This window comes from Bufo gargarizans, chromosome 1 (genome assembly GCF_014858855.1).
Source record: "Bufo gargarizans isolate SCDJY-AF-19 chromosome 1, ASM1485885v1, whole genome shotgun sequence".
Taxonomy (NCBI): Eukaryota; Metazoa; Chordata; class Amphibia; order Anura; family Bufonidae; genus Bufo; species Bufo gargarizans.
The window spans coordinates 653,928,207-653,945,135 of record NC_058080.1 but is presented as its reverse complement, the minus strand read 5'-3'; the positions used below and the strand labels follow the sequence as shown (position 1 = coordinate 653,945,135).

The window sequence follows — 16,929 nt, the reverse complement described above, 5'->3', positions numbered from 1 at the left end:
GATCCAGCATAGCAGTGGAACTAAGTACGTCAGGCGGTAGCCATTTTTGCAAGAGATGCAGCAAATTATAATACTGGGGTCTCGCTGGGTTAAACTCCCACTGATGCACCCGCTGGGCCTGGACCAACACATTCGCCCCCAGTCTCGCCAGGATCTCACCCTTGACTTATAGTAGTCTGACGCATGCCCGGTAAATCTAAGTAAACCTGTTGGGGTCCTGATGCCAGGAACAGAGAGATGAACTCAGCCCACTGGTCTCAGGATAGACTCTCCCTCACGGCCACCTTCTCGAACACCGCCAGGTAGGTTTCGACGTCATCCGTCGGTGCCATCTTGGGGATCACCGTGCGGACCGCTTTCCGAGCATCGTGGACTCCCTGAGATACTCCTGTTTTCTGTAAGGCCATCACGTGTTGCAGCAGACGTTGGTTCGTTTCTTGCTGTTGCTGATTAGCCTCTAGCAGTTCTGTTAGTCTCCTGCTGCTTCTACATGGCCTGTTGTTGACTTCGTTTGGCCTGCTAGAGGCCTAGATAAGGCATGATAGTATAATTGGTTGATCTTACTAAAATCAGTGTGTTCAACCGAATTTCATGGTTTATGTCAGTTTTGGCAGATGCGATTGGCTGGAGGTATTTTGCTGTCAAAGGGTCACTCTGCATAACTCAAGTTCATGCACTGATTGGCCGTCAAATAGTGTTTCTCTCGTGTATAGAAAAGTGCTCCATGTACTGGACTGCTCTGTACCTGTGCTCCATGTACTGGACTGCTCTGTACTTGTGCTCCATGTACTGGACTGCTCTGTACTTGTGCTACATGTACTGGACTGCTCTGTACCTGTGCTACATGTACTGGACTGCCCTGTACCTGTGCTACATGTACTGGACTGCCCTGTACCTGTGCTACATGTACTGGACTGCCCTGTACCTGTGCTACATGTACTGGACTGCTCTGTTCCTGTGCTACATGTACTGGACTGCTCTGTACCTGTGCTACATGTACTGGACTGCTCTGTACCTGTGCTACATGTACTGGACTGCTCTGTACCTGTGCTACATGTACTGGACTGCTCTGTACCTGTGCTACATGTACTGGACTGCTCTGTACCTGTGCTACATGTACTGGACTGCTCTGTACCTGTACTGATCTGCTCTCTACCTTTACTCTGTGTACTGGACTAAACTCTAAGGGCTGTTTCACACGAGCGGATGCCGTGCGTGACATCCGCTGCGTGAATGACAGCCAAGACCCGATGCGGACAGCAGAAGTGGGAGCATTAACATGATTGATAATGCTCCGTGCCTCTCTGTGATCTCTTTACTACGAAATCACAGTGACAACTTTATCTCACTGTGATTTCATAGTAAAGAGATCACAGAGAGGCACGGAGCATTATCAGTCATGTTACTGCTCCGTGCTTCTGCTGTCCGCATCGGGTCTTGGCTGTCATTCACGCAGCAGATGTCACGCTTGGCATCCGCTCATGTGAAACAGCCCTAACCCGTACTGCATACACATGTGCTGTGCTGCCCATTACCTGTACTACGTTCACTGGATTGCTCGATATCTACATATACTGACTGCTGTCTATCTGTGCATGTAGTGGGCGGCTCTCTACCTGTACTATACAGTGGCGGAAATAATTATTTGACCCCTCACTGATTTTGTAAGTTTGTCCAATGACAAAGAAATGAAAAGTCTCAGAACAGTATCATTTCAATGGTAGGTTTATTGTAACAATGGCAGATAGCACATCAAAAGGAAAATCGAAAAAATAACTTTAAATAAAAGATAGCAACTGATTTGCATTTCATTGAGTGAAATAAGTATTTGAACCCCTACCAACCATTAAGAGTTCTGGCTCCCACAGAGTGGTTAGACACTTCTACTCAATTAGTCACCCTCATTAAGGACACCTGTCTTAACTAGTCACCTGTATAAAAGACACCTGTCCACAGAATCAATCAATCAAGCAGACTCCAAACTCTCCAACATGGGAAAGACCAAAGAGCTGTCCAAGGATGTCAGAGACAAAATTGTAGACCTGCACAAGGCTGGAATGGGCTACAAAACCATTAGCAAGAAGCTGGGAGAGAAGGTGACAACTGTTGGTGCGATTGTTCGAAAATGGAAGGAGCACAAAATGACCATCAATCGACCTCGCTCTGGGGCTCCACGCAAGATCTCACCTCGTGGGGTGTCAATGGTTCTGAGAAAGGTGAAAAAGCATCCTAGAACTACACGGGAGGAGTTAGTTAATGACCTCAAATTAGCAGGGACCACAGTCACCAAGAAAACCATTGGAAACACATTACACCGCAATGGATTAAAATCCTGCAGGGCTCGCAAGGTCCCCCTGCTCAGGAAGGCACATGTGCAGGCCCGTCTGAAGTTTGCCAATGAACACCTGAATGATTCAGAGAGTGACTGGGAGAAGGTGCTGTGGTCTGATGAGACCAAAATAGAGCTCTTTGGCATTAACTCAACTCGCTGTGTTTGGAGGAAGAAAAATGCTGCCTATGACCCCCAAAACACCGTCCCCACCGTCAAGCATGGGGGTGGAAACATTTTGCTTTGGGGGTGTTTTTCTGCTAAGGGCACAGGACAACTTATTCGCATAAACGGGAAAATGGACGGAGCCATGTATCGTGAAATCCTGAGCGACAACCTCCTTCCCTCTGCCAGGAAACTGAAAATGGGTCGTGGATGGGTGTTCCAGCACGACAATGACCCAAAACATACAGCAAAGGCAACAAAGGAGTGGCTCAAGAAGAAGCACATTAAGGTCATGGAGTGGCCTAGTCAGTCTCCGGACCTTAATCCAATCGAAAACCTATGGAGGGAGCTCAAGCTCAGAGTTGCACAGAGACAGCCTCGAAACCTTAGGGATTTAGAGATGATCTGCAAAGAGGAGTGGACCAACATTCCTCCTAAAATGTGCGCAAACTTGGTCATCAATTACAAGAAACGTTTGACCTCTGTGCTTGCAAACAAGGGTTTTTCCACCAAGTATTAAGTCTTTTTTTGTTAGAGGGTTCAAATACTTATTTCACTCAATGAAATGCAAATCAGTTGCTATCTTTTATTTAAAGTTATTTTTTCGATTTTCCTTTTGATGTGCTATCTGCCACTGTTACAATAAACCTACCATTGAAATGATACTGTTCTGAGACTTTTCATTTCTTTGTCATTGGACAAACTTACAAAATCAGTGAGGGGTCAAATAATTATTTCCTCCACTGTATGTACTTCCCTCTTGTTGCGTTTTTCTACCTGTATTACATTTACTGATCCACTTACTACCTTACTACATGTACTGCACTTCTCTCTACCTGTATTACATATGTAGTGAAGTGATCATCTTACTACATGCGCTGGAATGCCTTTTACCTACACGACATGTACTGGACAGCTCTTCAACTGTAATCTATGTACTAGATTAGGGTACTTTCACACTAGCGTCTTTCTTTTCCGGCACTGAATTCCGTCAAAAGGGCTCAATGCCGGAAAAGAACTATCCCCATGCATTCTGAATGGAGAGAATTCCGTCCAGGATGCCTCAGGATGTCTTCATTTCAGTCTTTTTGACTGATCAGGCAAAAGGGCGAAAAAAACTGAAGACTTGCCTGAATGCCGGCATTTTTTTCCATAGGAATGCCGATTCCGCCCTTCCGTTCTGTGCATGCGCAGACCGAAAAAAAGAAATGCTGGAACCGTTTTGCCAGATGACACCGGAAAGACTGATCTGGCATTTCAATGCATTTTTCTGATCAGTCTTACAAATGCCATCAGTTGGCATACGGTTTGCCAGTTCCGGCGACGGAACTGCTTGTCGGATCACTCTGCCGCAAGTGTTAGAATATCCCTTTAATGGGGAACATTAAAGGGGTTGTCCAGCAGGGAAATATCATAGAAAAAGGGCTATATAAGCATTGAAATGGGAGGTATAGCAAGTTTTATTTTTACTCCACACTAAGCCCTTTCCCAGTACCGACTAGCCCCTCTTAACTGATGTATTTAGCCAGGCAATGCTGCACAGGGTATAAGAATTAGGTGGACTGGTGAACCGTGCAGTTTTGTTGGATTTGTAGTGTTTTGATTTCTTAAGCTGTTTTGAAACATATTGGCTCCAGGCATAAAGATGTTTTGCAGTTTTTATCTTGTGTGGTTTTATGACCTTTATTTAAGTAAATAATATTACCGGTATCTTTTTCATTTTATATTTTCCTTTATTTTATTGTTTAAATTCAATAGTGAAGAAATCTCTTTTTCGCAATGAATTAGTTACTGCACCTTTATATACTGCTTTATCTTGTAAATGTCTGATCGGTATATTATGAATGTTCTCTTCCAATAAAATTTGACTATAAATCAATGACTTACTTTTGCATATAGCAATTTGATTTAAACCTTACACTGATGAAATAAATGTTTACTGTGATTTGCTTCTCCCAGACTTTGCCCTTTACTGTACGTTGTTAATGATGCAGAAAAGGGAAGATACCACAAAATAGAGCAATCCTTTCCAAATTATTTGTGGATTAGAATGTAGTTTTGTTGTATTTGAGATATATTCCCCCCCTCCCCCCTGTCATTTTTAAGCTTTTTTTGAGAGTTTCTGCAGACATTAATATAGGTCACAGAACTTCGGGGTGCCTTCTAATATTCTTAAAGAGTTTTTCCATAGTATTGAGGACCTATCCTCAGGATAGGTCATCAATATGAAATTGGCAGGGGTCCACCTCTGGACACCACCGAACAGCTATTTTCAGATGCTGCTGTGTGCTGGAACCAGGCAACGAAACACAACAGCTGTTACGCTGTCTAGTGGCCATACCTGGTTACTGCACATCCATTCTAATGAAGAAGGAAAGTCTAAGGCCCCTTTCACAGGGGCGTTGCGGATTGGGGCCGGATGCGTTCAGAGAAAATGGTGCGATTTTGACACTAAAACAAGTCAGTTTTCACTGCGATTGCGTTCCATGTTTGCGTTTTTTTCCGTGCGGGTGCAAAACATTGTAATGCGTTTTGTACGCGTGTGAGAAAAATCGGCATGTTTGGTACCCAGACCCGAACCCGGACTTCTTCACAGAAGTTCGGGTTTGGGTTATGTGTTGTGTAGATTGTATTATTTCCCCTTATAACATGGTTAAAAGGGAAAATAATAGCATTCTTAATACAGAATGCATAGTAGATTAGGGCTGGAGGGGTTAAAAAATATTAATAATAATTTACCTCACCTTAATCCACTTGATCGCGAAGCCCGGCTTCTCTTTTGTCTTCTTCTTTGCTGTGCACAGGAAAAGGACCTTTGACGCTTATCACATGATCTTTTACCATGGTGATGGATCATGTGACGGACCATGTGATGAAAGATGGTGACGTCATCAAAGGTCCTTTTCCTGTGCACAGCAAAGAAGAAGACAGAAGAGAAGCCGGGCTGCGCGATCAAGTGGATTAAGGTGAGTTATATATACAGTACAGACCAAAAGTTTGGACACACCTTCTCATTCAAAGAGTTTTCTTTATTTTCATGACTATGAAAATTGTAGATTCAAACTGAAAGCTTTAAAACTATGAATTAACACATGTGGAATTATATACATAACAAAAAAGTGTGAAACAACTGAAAATATGTCATATTCTAGGTTCTTCAAAGTAGCCACCTTTTGCTTTAATTACTGCTTTGCACACTCTTGGCATTCTCTTGTTGAGCTTCAAGAGGTAGTCACCTGAAATGGTTTTCACTTCACAGGTGTGCCCTGTCGGGTTTAATAAGTAGGATTTCTTGCCTTATAAATGGGGTTGGGACCATCAGTTGCCTTGTGGAGAAGTCAGGTGGATACACAGCTGATAGTCCTACTGAATAGACTGTTAGAATTTGTATTATGGCAAGAAAAAAGCAGCTAAGTAAAGAAAAACGAGTGGCCATCATTACTTTGAGAAATGAAGGTCAGTCAGTCCGAAAAATTGGGAAAACTTTGAAAGTGTCCCCAAGTGCAGTCACAAAAACCATCAAGCGCTACAAAGAAACTGGCTCACATGCGGACCGCCCCAGGAAAGAAAGACCAAGAGTCACCACTGCTGCAGAGGATAAGTTGATCTGAGTCACCAGCCTCAGAAATCACAGGTTAACAGCAGCTCAGATTAGAGACCAGGTCAATGCCACACAGAGTTCTAGCAGCAGACACATCTCTAGAACAACTGTTAAGAGGAGACTGTGTGAATCAGGCCTTCATGGTAGAATATCTGCTAGGAAACCACTGCTAAGGACAGGCAACAAGCAGAAGAAACTTGTTTGGGCTGAAAAACACAAGGAATGGACATTAGACCAGTGGAAATCTGTGCTTTGGTCTGATAAGTCCAAATTTGAGATCTTTGGTTCCAACCAGCGTTTCTTTGTGCGACGCAGAAAAGGTGAACGGATGGACTCTACATGCCTGGTTCCCGCCGTGAAGCATGGAGGTGGAGGTGTGATGGTGTGGGGGTGCTTTGCTGGTGACACTGTTGGGGATTTATTCAAAATTGAAGGCATACTGAACCAGCATGGCTACCACAGCATCTTGCAGTGGCATGCTATTCCATCCGGTTTGCGTTTAGTTGGACCATCATTTATTTTTCAACAGGACAATGACCCCAAACACACCTCCAGGCTGTGTAAGGGCTATTTGACCATGAAGGAGAGTGATGGGGTGCTGCGCCAGATGACCTGGCCTCCACAGTCACCGGACCTGAACCCAATCGAGATGGTTTGGGGTGAGCTGGACCGCAGAGTGAAGGCAAAAGAGCCAACAAGTGCTAAGCATCTCTGGGAACTCCTTCAAGACAGTTGGAAGACCATTTCAGGTGACTACCTCTTGAAGCTCATCAAGAGAATGCCAAGAGTGTGTAAAGCAGTAATCAAAGCAAAAGGTGGCTACTTTGAAGAACCTAGAATATGACATATTTTCAGTTGTTTCACACTTTTTTGTTACGTATATAATTTCACATGTGTTAATTCATAGTTTTGATGCCTTCAGTGTGAATCTACAATTTTCATAGTCATGAAAATAAAGAAAACTCTTTGAATGAGAAGGTGTGTCCAAACTTTTGGTCTGTACTTAATATATATATTTTTTTTTTAACCCCTCCAGCCCTATTGTACTATGCATTTTGTATTAAAAATGCTATTAATTTTCCCTTATAACCAAGTTATAAGGGAAAATAATAATGATCGGGTGCCCATCCCGATCGTCTCCTAGCAACCGTGCGTGAAAATCGCACCTCATCCGCACTTGCTTGCGGATGCTTGCGATTTTCACGCAGCCCTATTCACTTCTATGGGGCCTGCGTTGTGTGAAAAACGCAGAATATAGAACATGCTGCGATTTTCACGCAACGCACAAGTGATGCGTGAAAATCACCGCTTGTGTGCACAGCCCCATAGAAATGAATGGGTCCGGATTCAGTGCGAGTGCAATGCGTTCACGTCACGCGGAAAACTCGCTTGTGTGAAAGGGGCCTAAGGCACCTAAAGTATTATGTTATGTATCACTCAAGTTTTTTCTTTAATCATGGCAACCATATAATAAAAGTCTTATAGCCAGTCTTCTATTCAAGTTTTCATGCTTCTCAATGACTTCTGTGATATTATCCACCCATCATGTTGCTTATTGTCCACTCTTTTTTTTTTTTTTTTTTTTTTTTTTTATAATTTCGAATTTAAACCTTTATCTGGTCAAGAATGTATTTTTTCGATCTCCTTGATGCTCATAGTAGAAGCCACCTCTCTTTGATAAGGTGCCCTATGAAGGATATATACTTCATAGTCTTCATGTTGGGTCATTTTACAGCAAGGCTATAATGCCAGTAAGTTAATCAGCGAAATCTATATTAATATTAGATGTGTACAAAGAAAATAGGGACCCAGAGCAAATATTTAAATGTGGCCTCCTTCTAGTCCTGGTTAATTCTGCCACCCCTCCTAAACAACCGGCACCGGAGAACATGATACTTGTTTGCTGCTCCTTCATCTCCATTCTGTGATCATTGGGTTAATTCTCCACACCATTGCATGCTGAGGTTGTACGACCTGTGGACTGGGAATCCCTGCACAGCCTCCTACCTCCCATTAAAAGAAGGGAGTCATCCAAACAGGGATGGCCCAGGGCTACCATATGGACAGCCTGTATAGCACATATGCCCTAAGATTTCTTATTTTACATGGAACTGTTTTCTTTTCTATAACTAGTGATCTGTATGTTACATAGAATATGTGCATGGCAGCAGATAATCGTGGATGACCATGATGACAGAATATTTGTGATCCACATTATTGGTCTTTTGTATGCAGGGATGTGAGGAAGGATATCTGAGTAAGATCTGCTATCAAACAAGAGCTATTGATTCAGATCGTGTGAAGACACATGAGCAGGAAGATGAGAACGCATTCACAATTTCAGAGGTAAGCCAGTATTCCATATTATACAACTATGACTTTCTTCCCCCTCACAAATAGGAATAAATGTCATTTATAGCTCAGAGCATGAAAAGTCCTTCTAACGGTTGTCCCTTCCATTGCTCCAAAAGGCAGTCATAGGGTGGGCAGAAGAGACCTTAGAGCTGCTGGACACTAAGGCCTCATGCACACGATCGTATTTTCTGTACGCAGCTGATCCACATTTTTTGGGGGATCGAATTCAGAGCTATTTATTTCTATAGGGCCGCAAACAATGTGGACAGAACACAGATGTCATCCGTATGGCCATGCCGCAAATTATAGAACATGAGGGATGCGCGCGGACCGCAATTGTAATTTGTAGATCTGGGATTTATGGGCCGCAAAACAGATACGGTCATGTGAAGGAGGCCTTATTGTAATGTTCACTTAAGATCAATGTACAGAAGGCTTTATAGTGGCACGTGAAGTCCCTGTGGCACAGACTCATATAATGTCTATGAGAAGATAACCCCACTATTTCCAGAGCTATAAAAAAAGGATCTTTTGTTTTTCCAGAAATAGTGGCACTCTTGTCCAATGACCCGGTGTCTGGTATATCAGCTCATAACATGTCAAATGAGTGGAGATAATCTGTAATTCCAGACATATCTGACGGGCAAGAGAGGCAACGTTTTTTTGGGGCAGGGGGGAAACAGACCCCTTCTTGAAATTCTGCCAACCTTTTTGAAGGGATTGTCTGAATTGAGAAAAAATTTTTTACAAGCAAAGAAAGATAAGTTGTACTCACCGTTCCAAATCCCCTCCACTCCGACCCCACCATTTTGATCCTTCCTGCCACTGCATCAATGACATCACACTTTTGGCTGCAGTAATGATGTGCCCACATGTGACCGCTCCAGATAATAACTGACCTCAGGGGGATATTGCACTAGACTACTGAGGTCTAATGCAATATATGGGTAATCACTGTTTCAGTCATGAAAATAAAGCCCAAGATGGAGAATTAGAGCAGTGGTGCTGGAACAGAGTTGGTTCAGAAAGGTGAATATAATTTATTTTTATTATTTTAATATATTACCATGTATTATACTATTTAGTTTTTAACCTGCACATTCCCTTTAATGTATGTGTCTATATCGGATTGGTGGAGGGGTCCAACCTCTGAAACGGAGTGAGTGCCTTGTCCACTCCATTGTTACGCAGGCCCATCTGTTTATCTGTATGGGTTTCTGTGGCTAGGACTGCAGCTCTCCTCCTGTGTATCATCTCCTGAGGAGGGTCGTATGGCCTCTAGGAGATCTCTAATCTTTGCTATCCAGCATCTTATTTGTACTTATTCTCAATATAATTGACTTATGTTAGTTTCAAGCTTCTGGTTTTCAGGCATTTCGAAAATTGCGAACCAAAAAATTATGAAATATGAAGCATTTATGCAGTTTAATTGTCCTGAGAAGCCCTCCTTTTGATCTGTAGTGATCTTTGGCTGTGGGGTGCTTTATGGGAGTCATACTGTACGTGGAAACCTTGCTTGATATCTGCACTTTTTTATCTAATCGTTTTCAGAAATGCCCATAATTGCTTGTATCTTGTGCTCCTCTGTGTTGTGTTGATGTTAGTTAGAAGCTGAGCTGTCCTCTCCCTCCCTACTCTTCGGTTTTGTCCTCTGAGATTGGAGGCAATGATCTTCCCCTGACTCTGACTTTGATCTCTCCTACAATTCTGTTACATTCCCCAAAAGAATATGTTTGATTGACAGTGACAACAATAAGTAAATCAAAGCATATTTACAAGCGAGCTGGAGGGAGAGCTTAAAATGCTGACTTTTCTGACCTCCTGAAAATATTTTTCTTCATCCGCATTTTGTAGCGTCATGACCTTACAGAGCTGATTATCTGTGTCAGTAGAATAGGTTAGTTATGGATTGCTAACAAACTGTTTCACTAGCTGGGACTGAACATAAAAGAATGGCTGTGCAGCCAAGAGTAAGTGCTCCATTAGCAAATGTAAAGAGCTGGCATCAGGACTGTGCTGCGCTATTACCTTTATTAATAAAAATGAGAGCACACAGCCGACTTGGCAACTAGATTCTGTTCATGTATGATTTACTATTATTTATATCTTAGATATGTATTTACTGAATTCACAAAAATATTTAAATTCTATTACCTCTTGCCTTGTTACTTAGCACCTTCCCACTCTGTGCCGTAAAGCACTGATAGTACAGGCTCAGAAGTGAAGCCTGTACCATCAGCAGCAGATGTCAGCTGTTACATACCGGGGTCACGGCTAGCGCCAATCTCCACAGTATAACCCCTTAGGTGCCATGGTCAATTGTGACCATGGAATCTAAAGGCTTTGAATGGAGTGAATGGTTGGGCATGCGCGCAGCCGCTCAATTCATTTCTATGGAGTTCTGGAAATAGCAGAGTCTGGAACTACCATAGAAATGAATGGAACGGCTGTGCACCTCCTATGTTAGCCCCAGTTACAGGTGAAATCAATAGTAAAATATATAGTAATGTTAAATGTTCCCCAGAGGTCTTGAATGACCTTATGGGGACACAAAGTATAAAATAAAAATGTGTTTTATAAAAATAAAAAAATAAGTTTTACATGTAAATAAAGCACTCTTTTCCCCAATTTAGTCATTTAAAAAAATAACAAAATATACATATTTGGTATCACCATGTCTGTAACAACCAGCTCTATAAAACTATTACATGATCTATTCCATCAGGAAAACAAAAAAAATCCCAAAACAGCTTTTTTTTGTCACCTCTCTTCCCAATAAATATAATATCAAGCGATCAAAAAGTTGTGTGTACCCCAAAATGGTACCAATGAAAATGTCACCTCATCCCACCAAAAACAAGCCCCCACAGCTTTTTCACAGCCAAGTGTTATAAATTCTGTGAAATGCCTGTTGGGTCAAAGTTCTCAGTACACCCCTTAAAAATTCTTTTAGGTAGTGTAGTTTCCAAAATGTGGTCACTTAGGGTCTCTACAAATACAATGAATGGTGCCTAAAGACCATTCCAGCAAAATCTGCCCTCCAAAAACAATATGGTGTTCCATGCCTTCTGAGCGCTGCTGTGTGCCCATACAGCAGTTTATGACTATATGTGTTGTATTTATGTAATTTTTTTCCATTTTGATTTAATTTCTGTAGGGTTAACATTTCTAAAATCAGTTTTCAATATTTTGTAGTTTCTAAAATGGGGTAATTTATGGGTAGTTCCAGAACTGAATTGGTCTGTAAAAAAGTTGATTTTGGAATTTTTCTTTAAAATTTCGGACAAGAATAGGACATGTTCTATTTTTTGGGGGAACGGAAATGCGGACCCGGAAGTGCGGAAATGAATGGGTCCGCAATTCTGTTCCGCAAAATGCTGAGATAAATGGCCTGGTCTGGAACTGGTTAAAGACCTTAATTACTAAAGGAGCAATTTTCCCTCTTTGCTTTTCGTTTTTTAACTCCCTGTCTTCTTGGAGCTGAAGCTTTTTTTTTTTCTGTTCACATAGCCATATGAGGATTTGTTTTTTGCGGGACAAGTTGTACTTTCTAATGGCACCATTTAATATTACATAGGACATAGTCAGAAGCTGAAAAACATTCCAAGTTCGAAAAAAAATGCAATTATGCCACAGTTTTGTTTTGGGTTTTGTTTTTACGGTGTTGACTATGCAATAAAACTGACTTGTGTCACGGACAAGCCCAGATGTCTGATGTGTGACAACAGTGGGCACCTCTTTAAAGACCTGACATTTGACGTAATAGTACGTCACATGTCGTGAAGGGGTTAAAGAGCACCTGTCGCTGTAGCAGCTGTAGGACCCTCACCAATCTAACAGATAAACCCTCTCCTGTGGAGTGGGGATAACTTCATATAACCAGAATACCCCTTTAAGGTCAAAATTGTCCTTAAAGGGCCTACAGGATTTTTGGGGAAAAGGGGTCTTATTTTTCCCAGAAACAGTCCCTTACTTCTCCCTTCTCTACAGATTTGCTCTGGTGTTGCACCTCAGCCACATTATCTCCACTATCTTGCCTAGAAGTTCTATATTTGTTAGTAAACCAATGATACATACAATAAAGATAGTCCATTAAAAAAAATTAAAAATATTTTTGCTGAATTTGATATATTACTGGACTGATAAACATTACTTTTGTTACAATAAAAGGGGTATTACCATCTTGGACATTGGGGCATATCACTTGGATAGGTGTGGGTCTGACCTCTGTTTAGAACGGAGCCTGCAAATTACCGGAGGGCACGTCACGGAAATAGCCGAGCTATTTCCGTAAGTCCCAAAGAAATCAAGAGGACAGCCGCACATGTGCAGTGCATCCACCGGCACTTTGCAGGCTCCAGTCTAAGTATAGATGCTGGTGTCACAGTCCCTCAGTGGACTGATGTCAGGAGATCAAGGAGACTGGCTGAGCGTGGAGGAATCTAACAGCCTCCTTGATTGCTCTTGATTCAGTGTTGATGGGGTTAATGACCACTTCCCTTGTCTCAGCTGTTGCTCCGTGGTCATCACTTCTAGCCCCCACTTCTACCCCTTTACTTCTAGTCTGACCCCACCCTTCTGACTATGCAGTTGATTGCTTCATATGGTTTTGAAAAGAGCTGGAATGTGGTTCTCCCTCATCCTTCTACAACAGAAGATAAGTGTCTTGCTTATTTGTATTTTGCCTTTTCCTCTTGGTTGTGGTTACTAGGCCTCAGGGAGACGCTTGTTCCTTCATCTTGGAATGAACAGGTTGTCTCAGCCCTGCCAATATCTTTAGGGCTCCTCAGGGTCTCTAGGGCTTTCAGGTTCCTGTGTATGGGCATTTCTACCTTCAAGGGGTGCCCATATGGTTAGGAGTCAGGGCCAGGAGTAGGGTTCTTTATTTGATGACCCTTTCCCTTCCCTAGTGTTGAGGCCTAGTGGCTTTTTCCTTCCCCCCTGGTTGTTGGTGTGGTGTTTACTCCTTTACCTCATCGGTAACAGTTGGTCCCAGAAGTGGGACCTGCCTCTATAAGACTTTGGGGGCATATCCTAGTGATATACTCCAAATGTCCAAGATGTGAATACCCCTTAAATGTACAATATTTTCACACTGCGTTTTTTTTTGCAGAAATATATGCCCCTACCCCATTTATCTGAATAGGACTTGCAAAAATCCATATACAGTGCATTCAAAAAGTCTTCAGACCAATTCACTTTTTTCACATGTTGTTATGTTGCGGCCTTGTGCTAAAGTAAGAAACAAATCTAGTTTTCCCAATCATTCTGGACTCAATACCCCATAATAAGAAAGTGAAAACAGAATTTTAGAACAGTTTATAAATGTATTAATATGAACATAAGTATTCAGACTCTTTGCTATGACCCTTAAAATTTAACTCCCGTTTCTCGTGATTATCTTTGAGATGTTCTATACCTTGATTAGAGTCCACCTGTGGTAAATTCAGTTGATTGGACATGATTTTGAAAGGACATGATTTTTTTAAACCCACTGTTTGCGGTCTGCATAATGGGCCTGGAGCCATTACGTTCGTGGGCATGAGGCCTAAGTCCTGAGTAAAGAGTATGAACATTTATGTCAATTCAATATCTTAATTTTTCCTTTTTAATAAATTAGCAAATATATCTAAAATTTTGTTTTCACTTTCTCATTACGGAGTATTGAGGGCAGAATGATGAGAAAAAAGTAGAACTTTTTCTTTATTTTAGCACAATTCTGCAACATAACAAAATGTGAAATAGGTGAAAGGGTCTGAAGACTTTCTGAATGCACTGTACAAGCTGCAGATACAACACTATTCAGATATATGGAGCAGATTTACAGTTGCAGAAATTTCTGCAACAAATCTGCCACGTATGAACATTCCCTTGATTGTTATCTGAATATATCGACTTTCCTAGTGAAAGATACCATATATTATGCAAGAGAAGCTGCAAGCAGTTCAATATTCCTGCGTTTTCCCTGTTAGCTTGTTCGTCTTGGTTTATATTTTCAGATTTTTCAATGCAGTTTCTGATGCCAAAGTCAGGAATGGATCATAAACTAAGGACATGTACACTATAAAGGAATGAATGAGTCTTCTATTTTTTTTATCCACTCCTGGATTGGACTTCAAAAATAAATCTAAAACCCGAACATGTAAACCAGCCTTAGGAGAGAGCAGCTTTCATTTACAACAACCTTTGTCTTTGACCCCACATGATTGCTTTAAATTTATTAATATTATTAATTATTAAAGGGAACCTGTCGCCTGGATTTTGTGTATAGAGCTGAGGACATGGGTTGCTTGATGGCCACTAGCACATCCGCAATATCCAGTGCCCATAGCTCTGTGTGCTTTTATTGTGTCAGAAACCCGATTTGATACATATGCAAATTAACCTGAGATAAGTCAGAGCTTGAAAATATGACTCTTTTCTGGTCACACAAGTAAGATATGACTCTTTTATGTTAATTTGCATAAAAGGCTGGAAGTACCAAAATGCATACTTATTGAATTCGTCTGCAAATGAAATTAAAAGTGTAATTTATATGTTTAGGGTAAGACAATGAACATTTAGAAACGCTCAGTGAGGGTAGCATAGTAGAGGTGACAGGTTCCCTTTAAGCTATTTCTTGTCTCAGGGGCATAGACATGTCTCATAGGCTCCCATAGCAAAACTTAGTATGGGCTCCTCTGTCCCATCCAGTTTCCCAGTAGGCATGAGTGACACACTTACAGGGAACCTGGAACGCAAAGCTCAAAGCTTCAAAGCTATTAGGCTACATGCACACGAATGTTGTTTGCTTCCGTGTCCATTCCGTTTTTTTGTGTGGATAGGATGTGGGCTTATTCATTTCAATGGGTCCGCAAAAAATGTCCGCCTCAGAATGGCCGTTCCGTAGCCCCGCAAAAAAAGTAGAACATGTCCTATTCTTATCCGTTTTAGGCATTGTTACAATGGATCCGCAAACAAACGGATGGCATACGGATGTCATCTGTTTTTTGGGCGGATCTGCAATTTGCGGACTGCAAAACACTTACGGTCGTGTGCATGTAACCTTAAGAAAATTAAATAAAAAAGCCATTCTCGGCCTCACCCACCTTATCTGACTTATTTGATGTCGGAAAAGGGGAACAAGTGCTTTAAAAATATGTCACTCAGTCTGAACACCATATTTGTATTTAAACCAGACAACTGCCATAAATACACTGATAAATCTCCCCCATATTGCTTTACATCACTGCTTCGCTTGACATAATGCACTACAAAACTGGCTGTCTGCAGCCACCACTAGGGGAGCTCAGTGCATAGGAATTTATACAGTTTCCATTGACTGCAGAGGAAACTGGAATAATCCCTTTGCACTCGCTAGTGTGTAGTGGCGTATGTACGAAAATGCAGGAAAAGGAGTTCAGCACTGAGCCACCTATCTACCCAGGGACCTCCTTTGCTGGCTTGATTAATTTTTCCATCATATTATACACTGCTTGTTTGCATGGTTACAACCACCCTGCAATCCAGCAGTAGTGGAAAGAGGCAATTGTGGGTGAGGATGTTGAAACCTTATGGGTGGAAGTTCAAAGGGATATAAACACTGAAAAAATAATAATAAATCTATAGACCCCCTAACATCACAGAAGAGATAGGAATGCAACTGTGTAACCAAAAAGAGCGGGCTGCACAGGCCGGTACAGTGGTCATAATGGGAGATTTTAACTTCCCAGATATTGACTGAGGTCATGGTTCTGCCTCAACTGCAAAGGGGAGAAAATTCCTCAACTTGCTGCAGGACCACTTTATGGGCCAGTTTGTAGAAGCTCCCACTAGGGACGATGCTCTATTGGATAAGGTAATTTCTAATAATGCAGAGCTTGTTGGAAATGTTACTGTTCGAGAAACACTAGGTAATAGTGACCACAATATAATTATATTCCCCCTAAACTATAAAAAGCAAACTCTGTCAGGCAGAGCAAAGACACTGAATTTCAAAAAGGCTAATTTCCCTGGGTTGAGGGCAGCATTTCAGGGCATAGACTCGGAGCAGCTACTGTCACATAATAATACTGAGGATAAATGGCAGAGTGTCACCGCCAGACATCTGAGAAGCTCTGACAGACGTTCTTCAGAACCTCCTGCTTGAACTTCTTTTGTTTTGCTTTCGTTTTGTCATCTCGTTTCCCTCTCTCAGCTGTCATCTAGTTGCACAGATTGCATCCCTTTAAAGGGAACCTGTCATCTGGATTTTGTGTATAGAGCTGAGGACATGGGTTGCTAGATGGCCGCTAGCACATCCGCCATACCCAGTCCCCATAGCTCTGTTTGCTTTTATTGTGTAAAAAAACGATTTGATACATATGCAAAATAACCTGAGATGAGTCCTGTCCCTGACTTATCTCACGCACAGGACTCCTCTCAGGTTAATTTGCATATGTATCAAATAATTTTTTTTACACAATAAAAAGCACACAGAGCTATGGGGACTGAGTATTGC

The 16,929-nt window shown here is 41.7% G+C and overlaps 1 protein-coding gene across 4 annotated transcripts in view; it reads left to right on the top strand.

Moving 5' to 3' along the window:
* Positions 1 to 16,929, top strand: part of ATG10 (autophagy related 10) — a 171,421-nt gene that overhangs the window by 31,941 nt on the left and 122,551 nt on the right. For all 4 annotated transcript variants that reach the window (XM_044291590.1, XM_044291566.1, XM_044291583.1 and 1 more), the window contains exon 3: positions 8,331 to 8,441. In XM_044291590.1, coding sequence (XP_044147525.1) covers positions 8,331 to 8,441 — 111 coding nt within the window. The remainder of the gene's footprint in view (positions 1 to 8,330; positions 8,442 to 16,929) is intronic.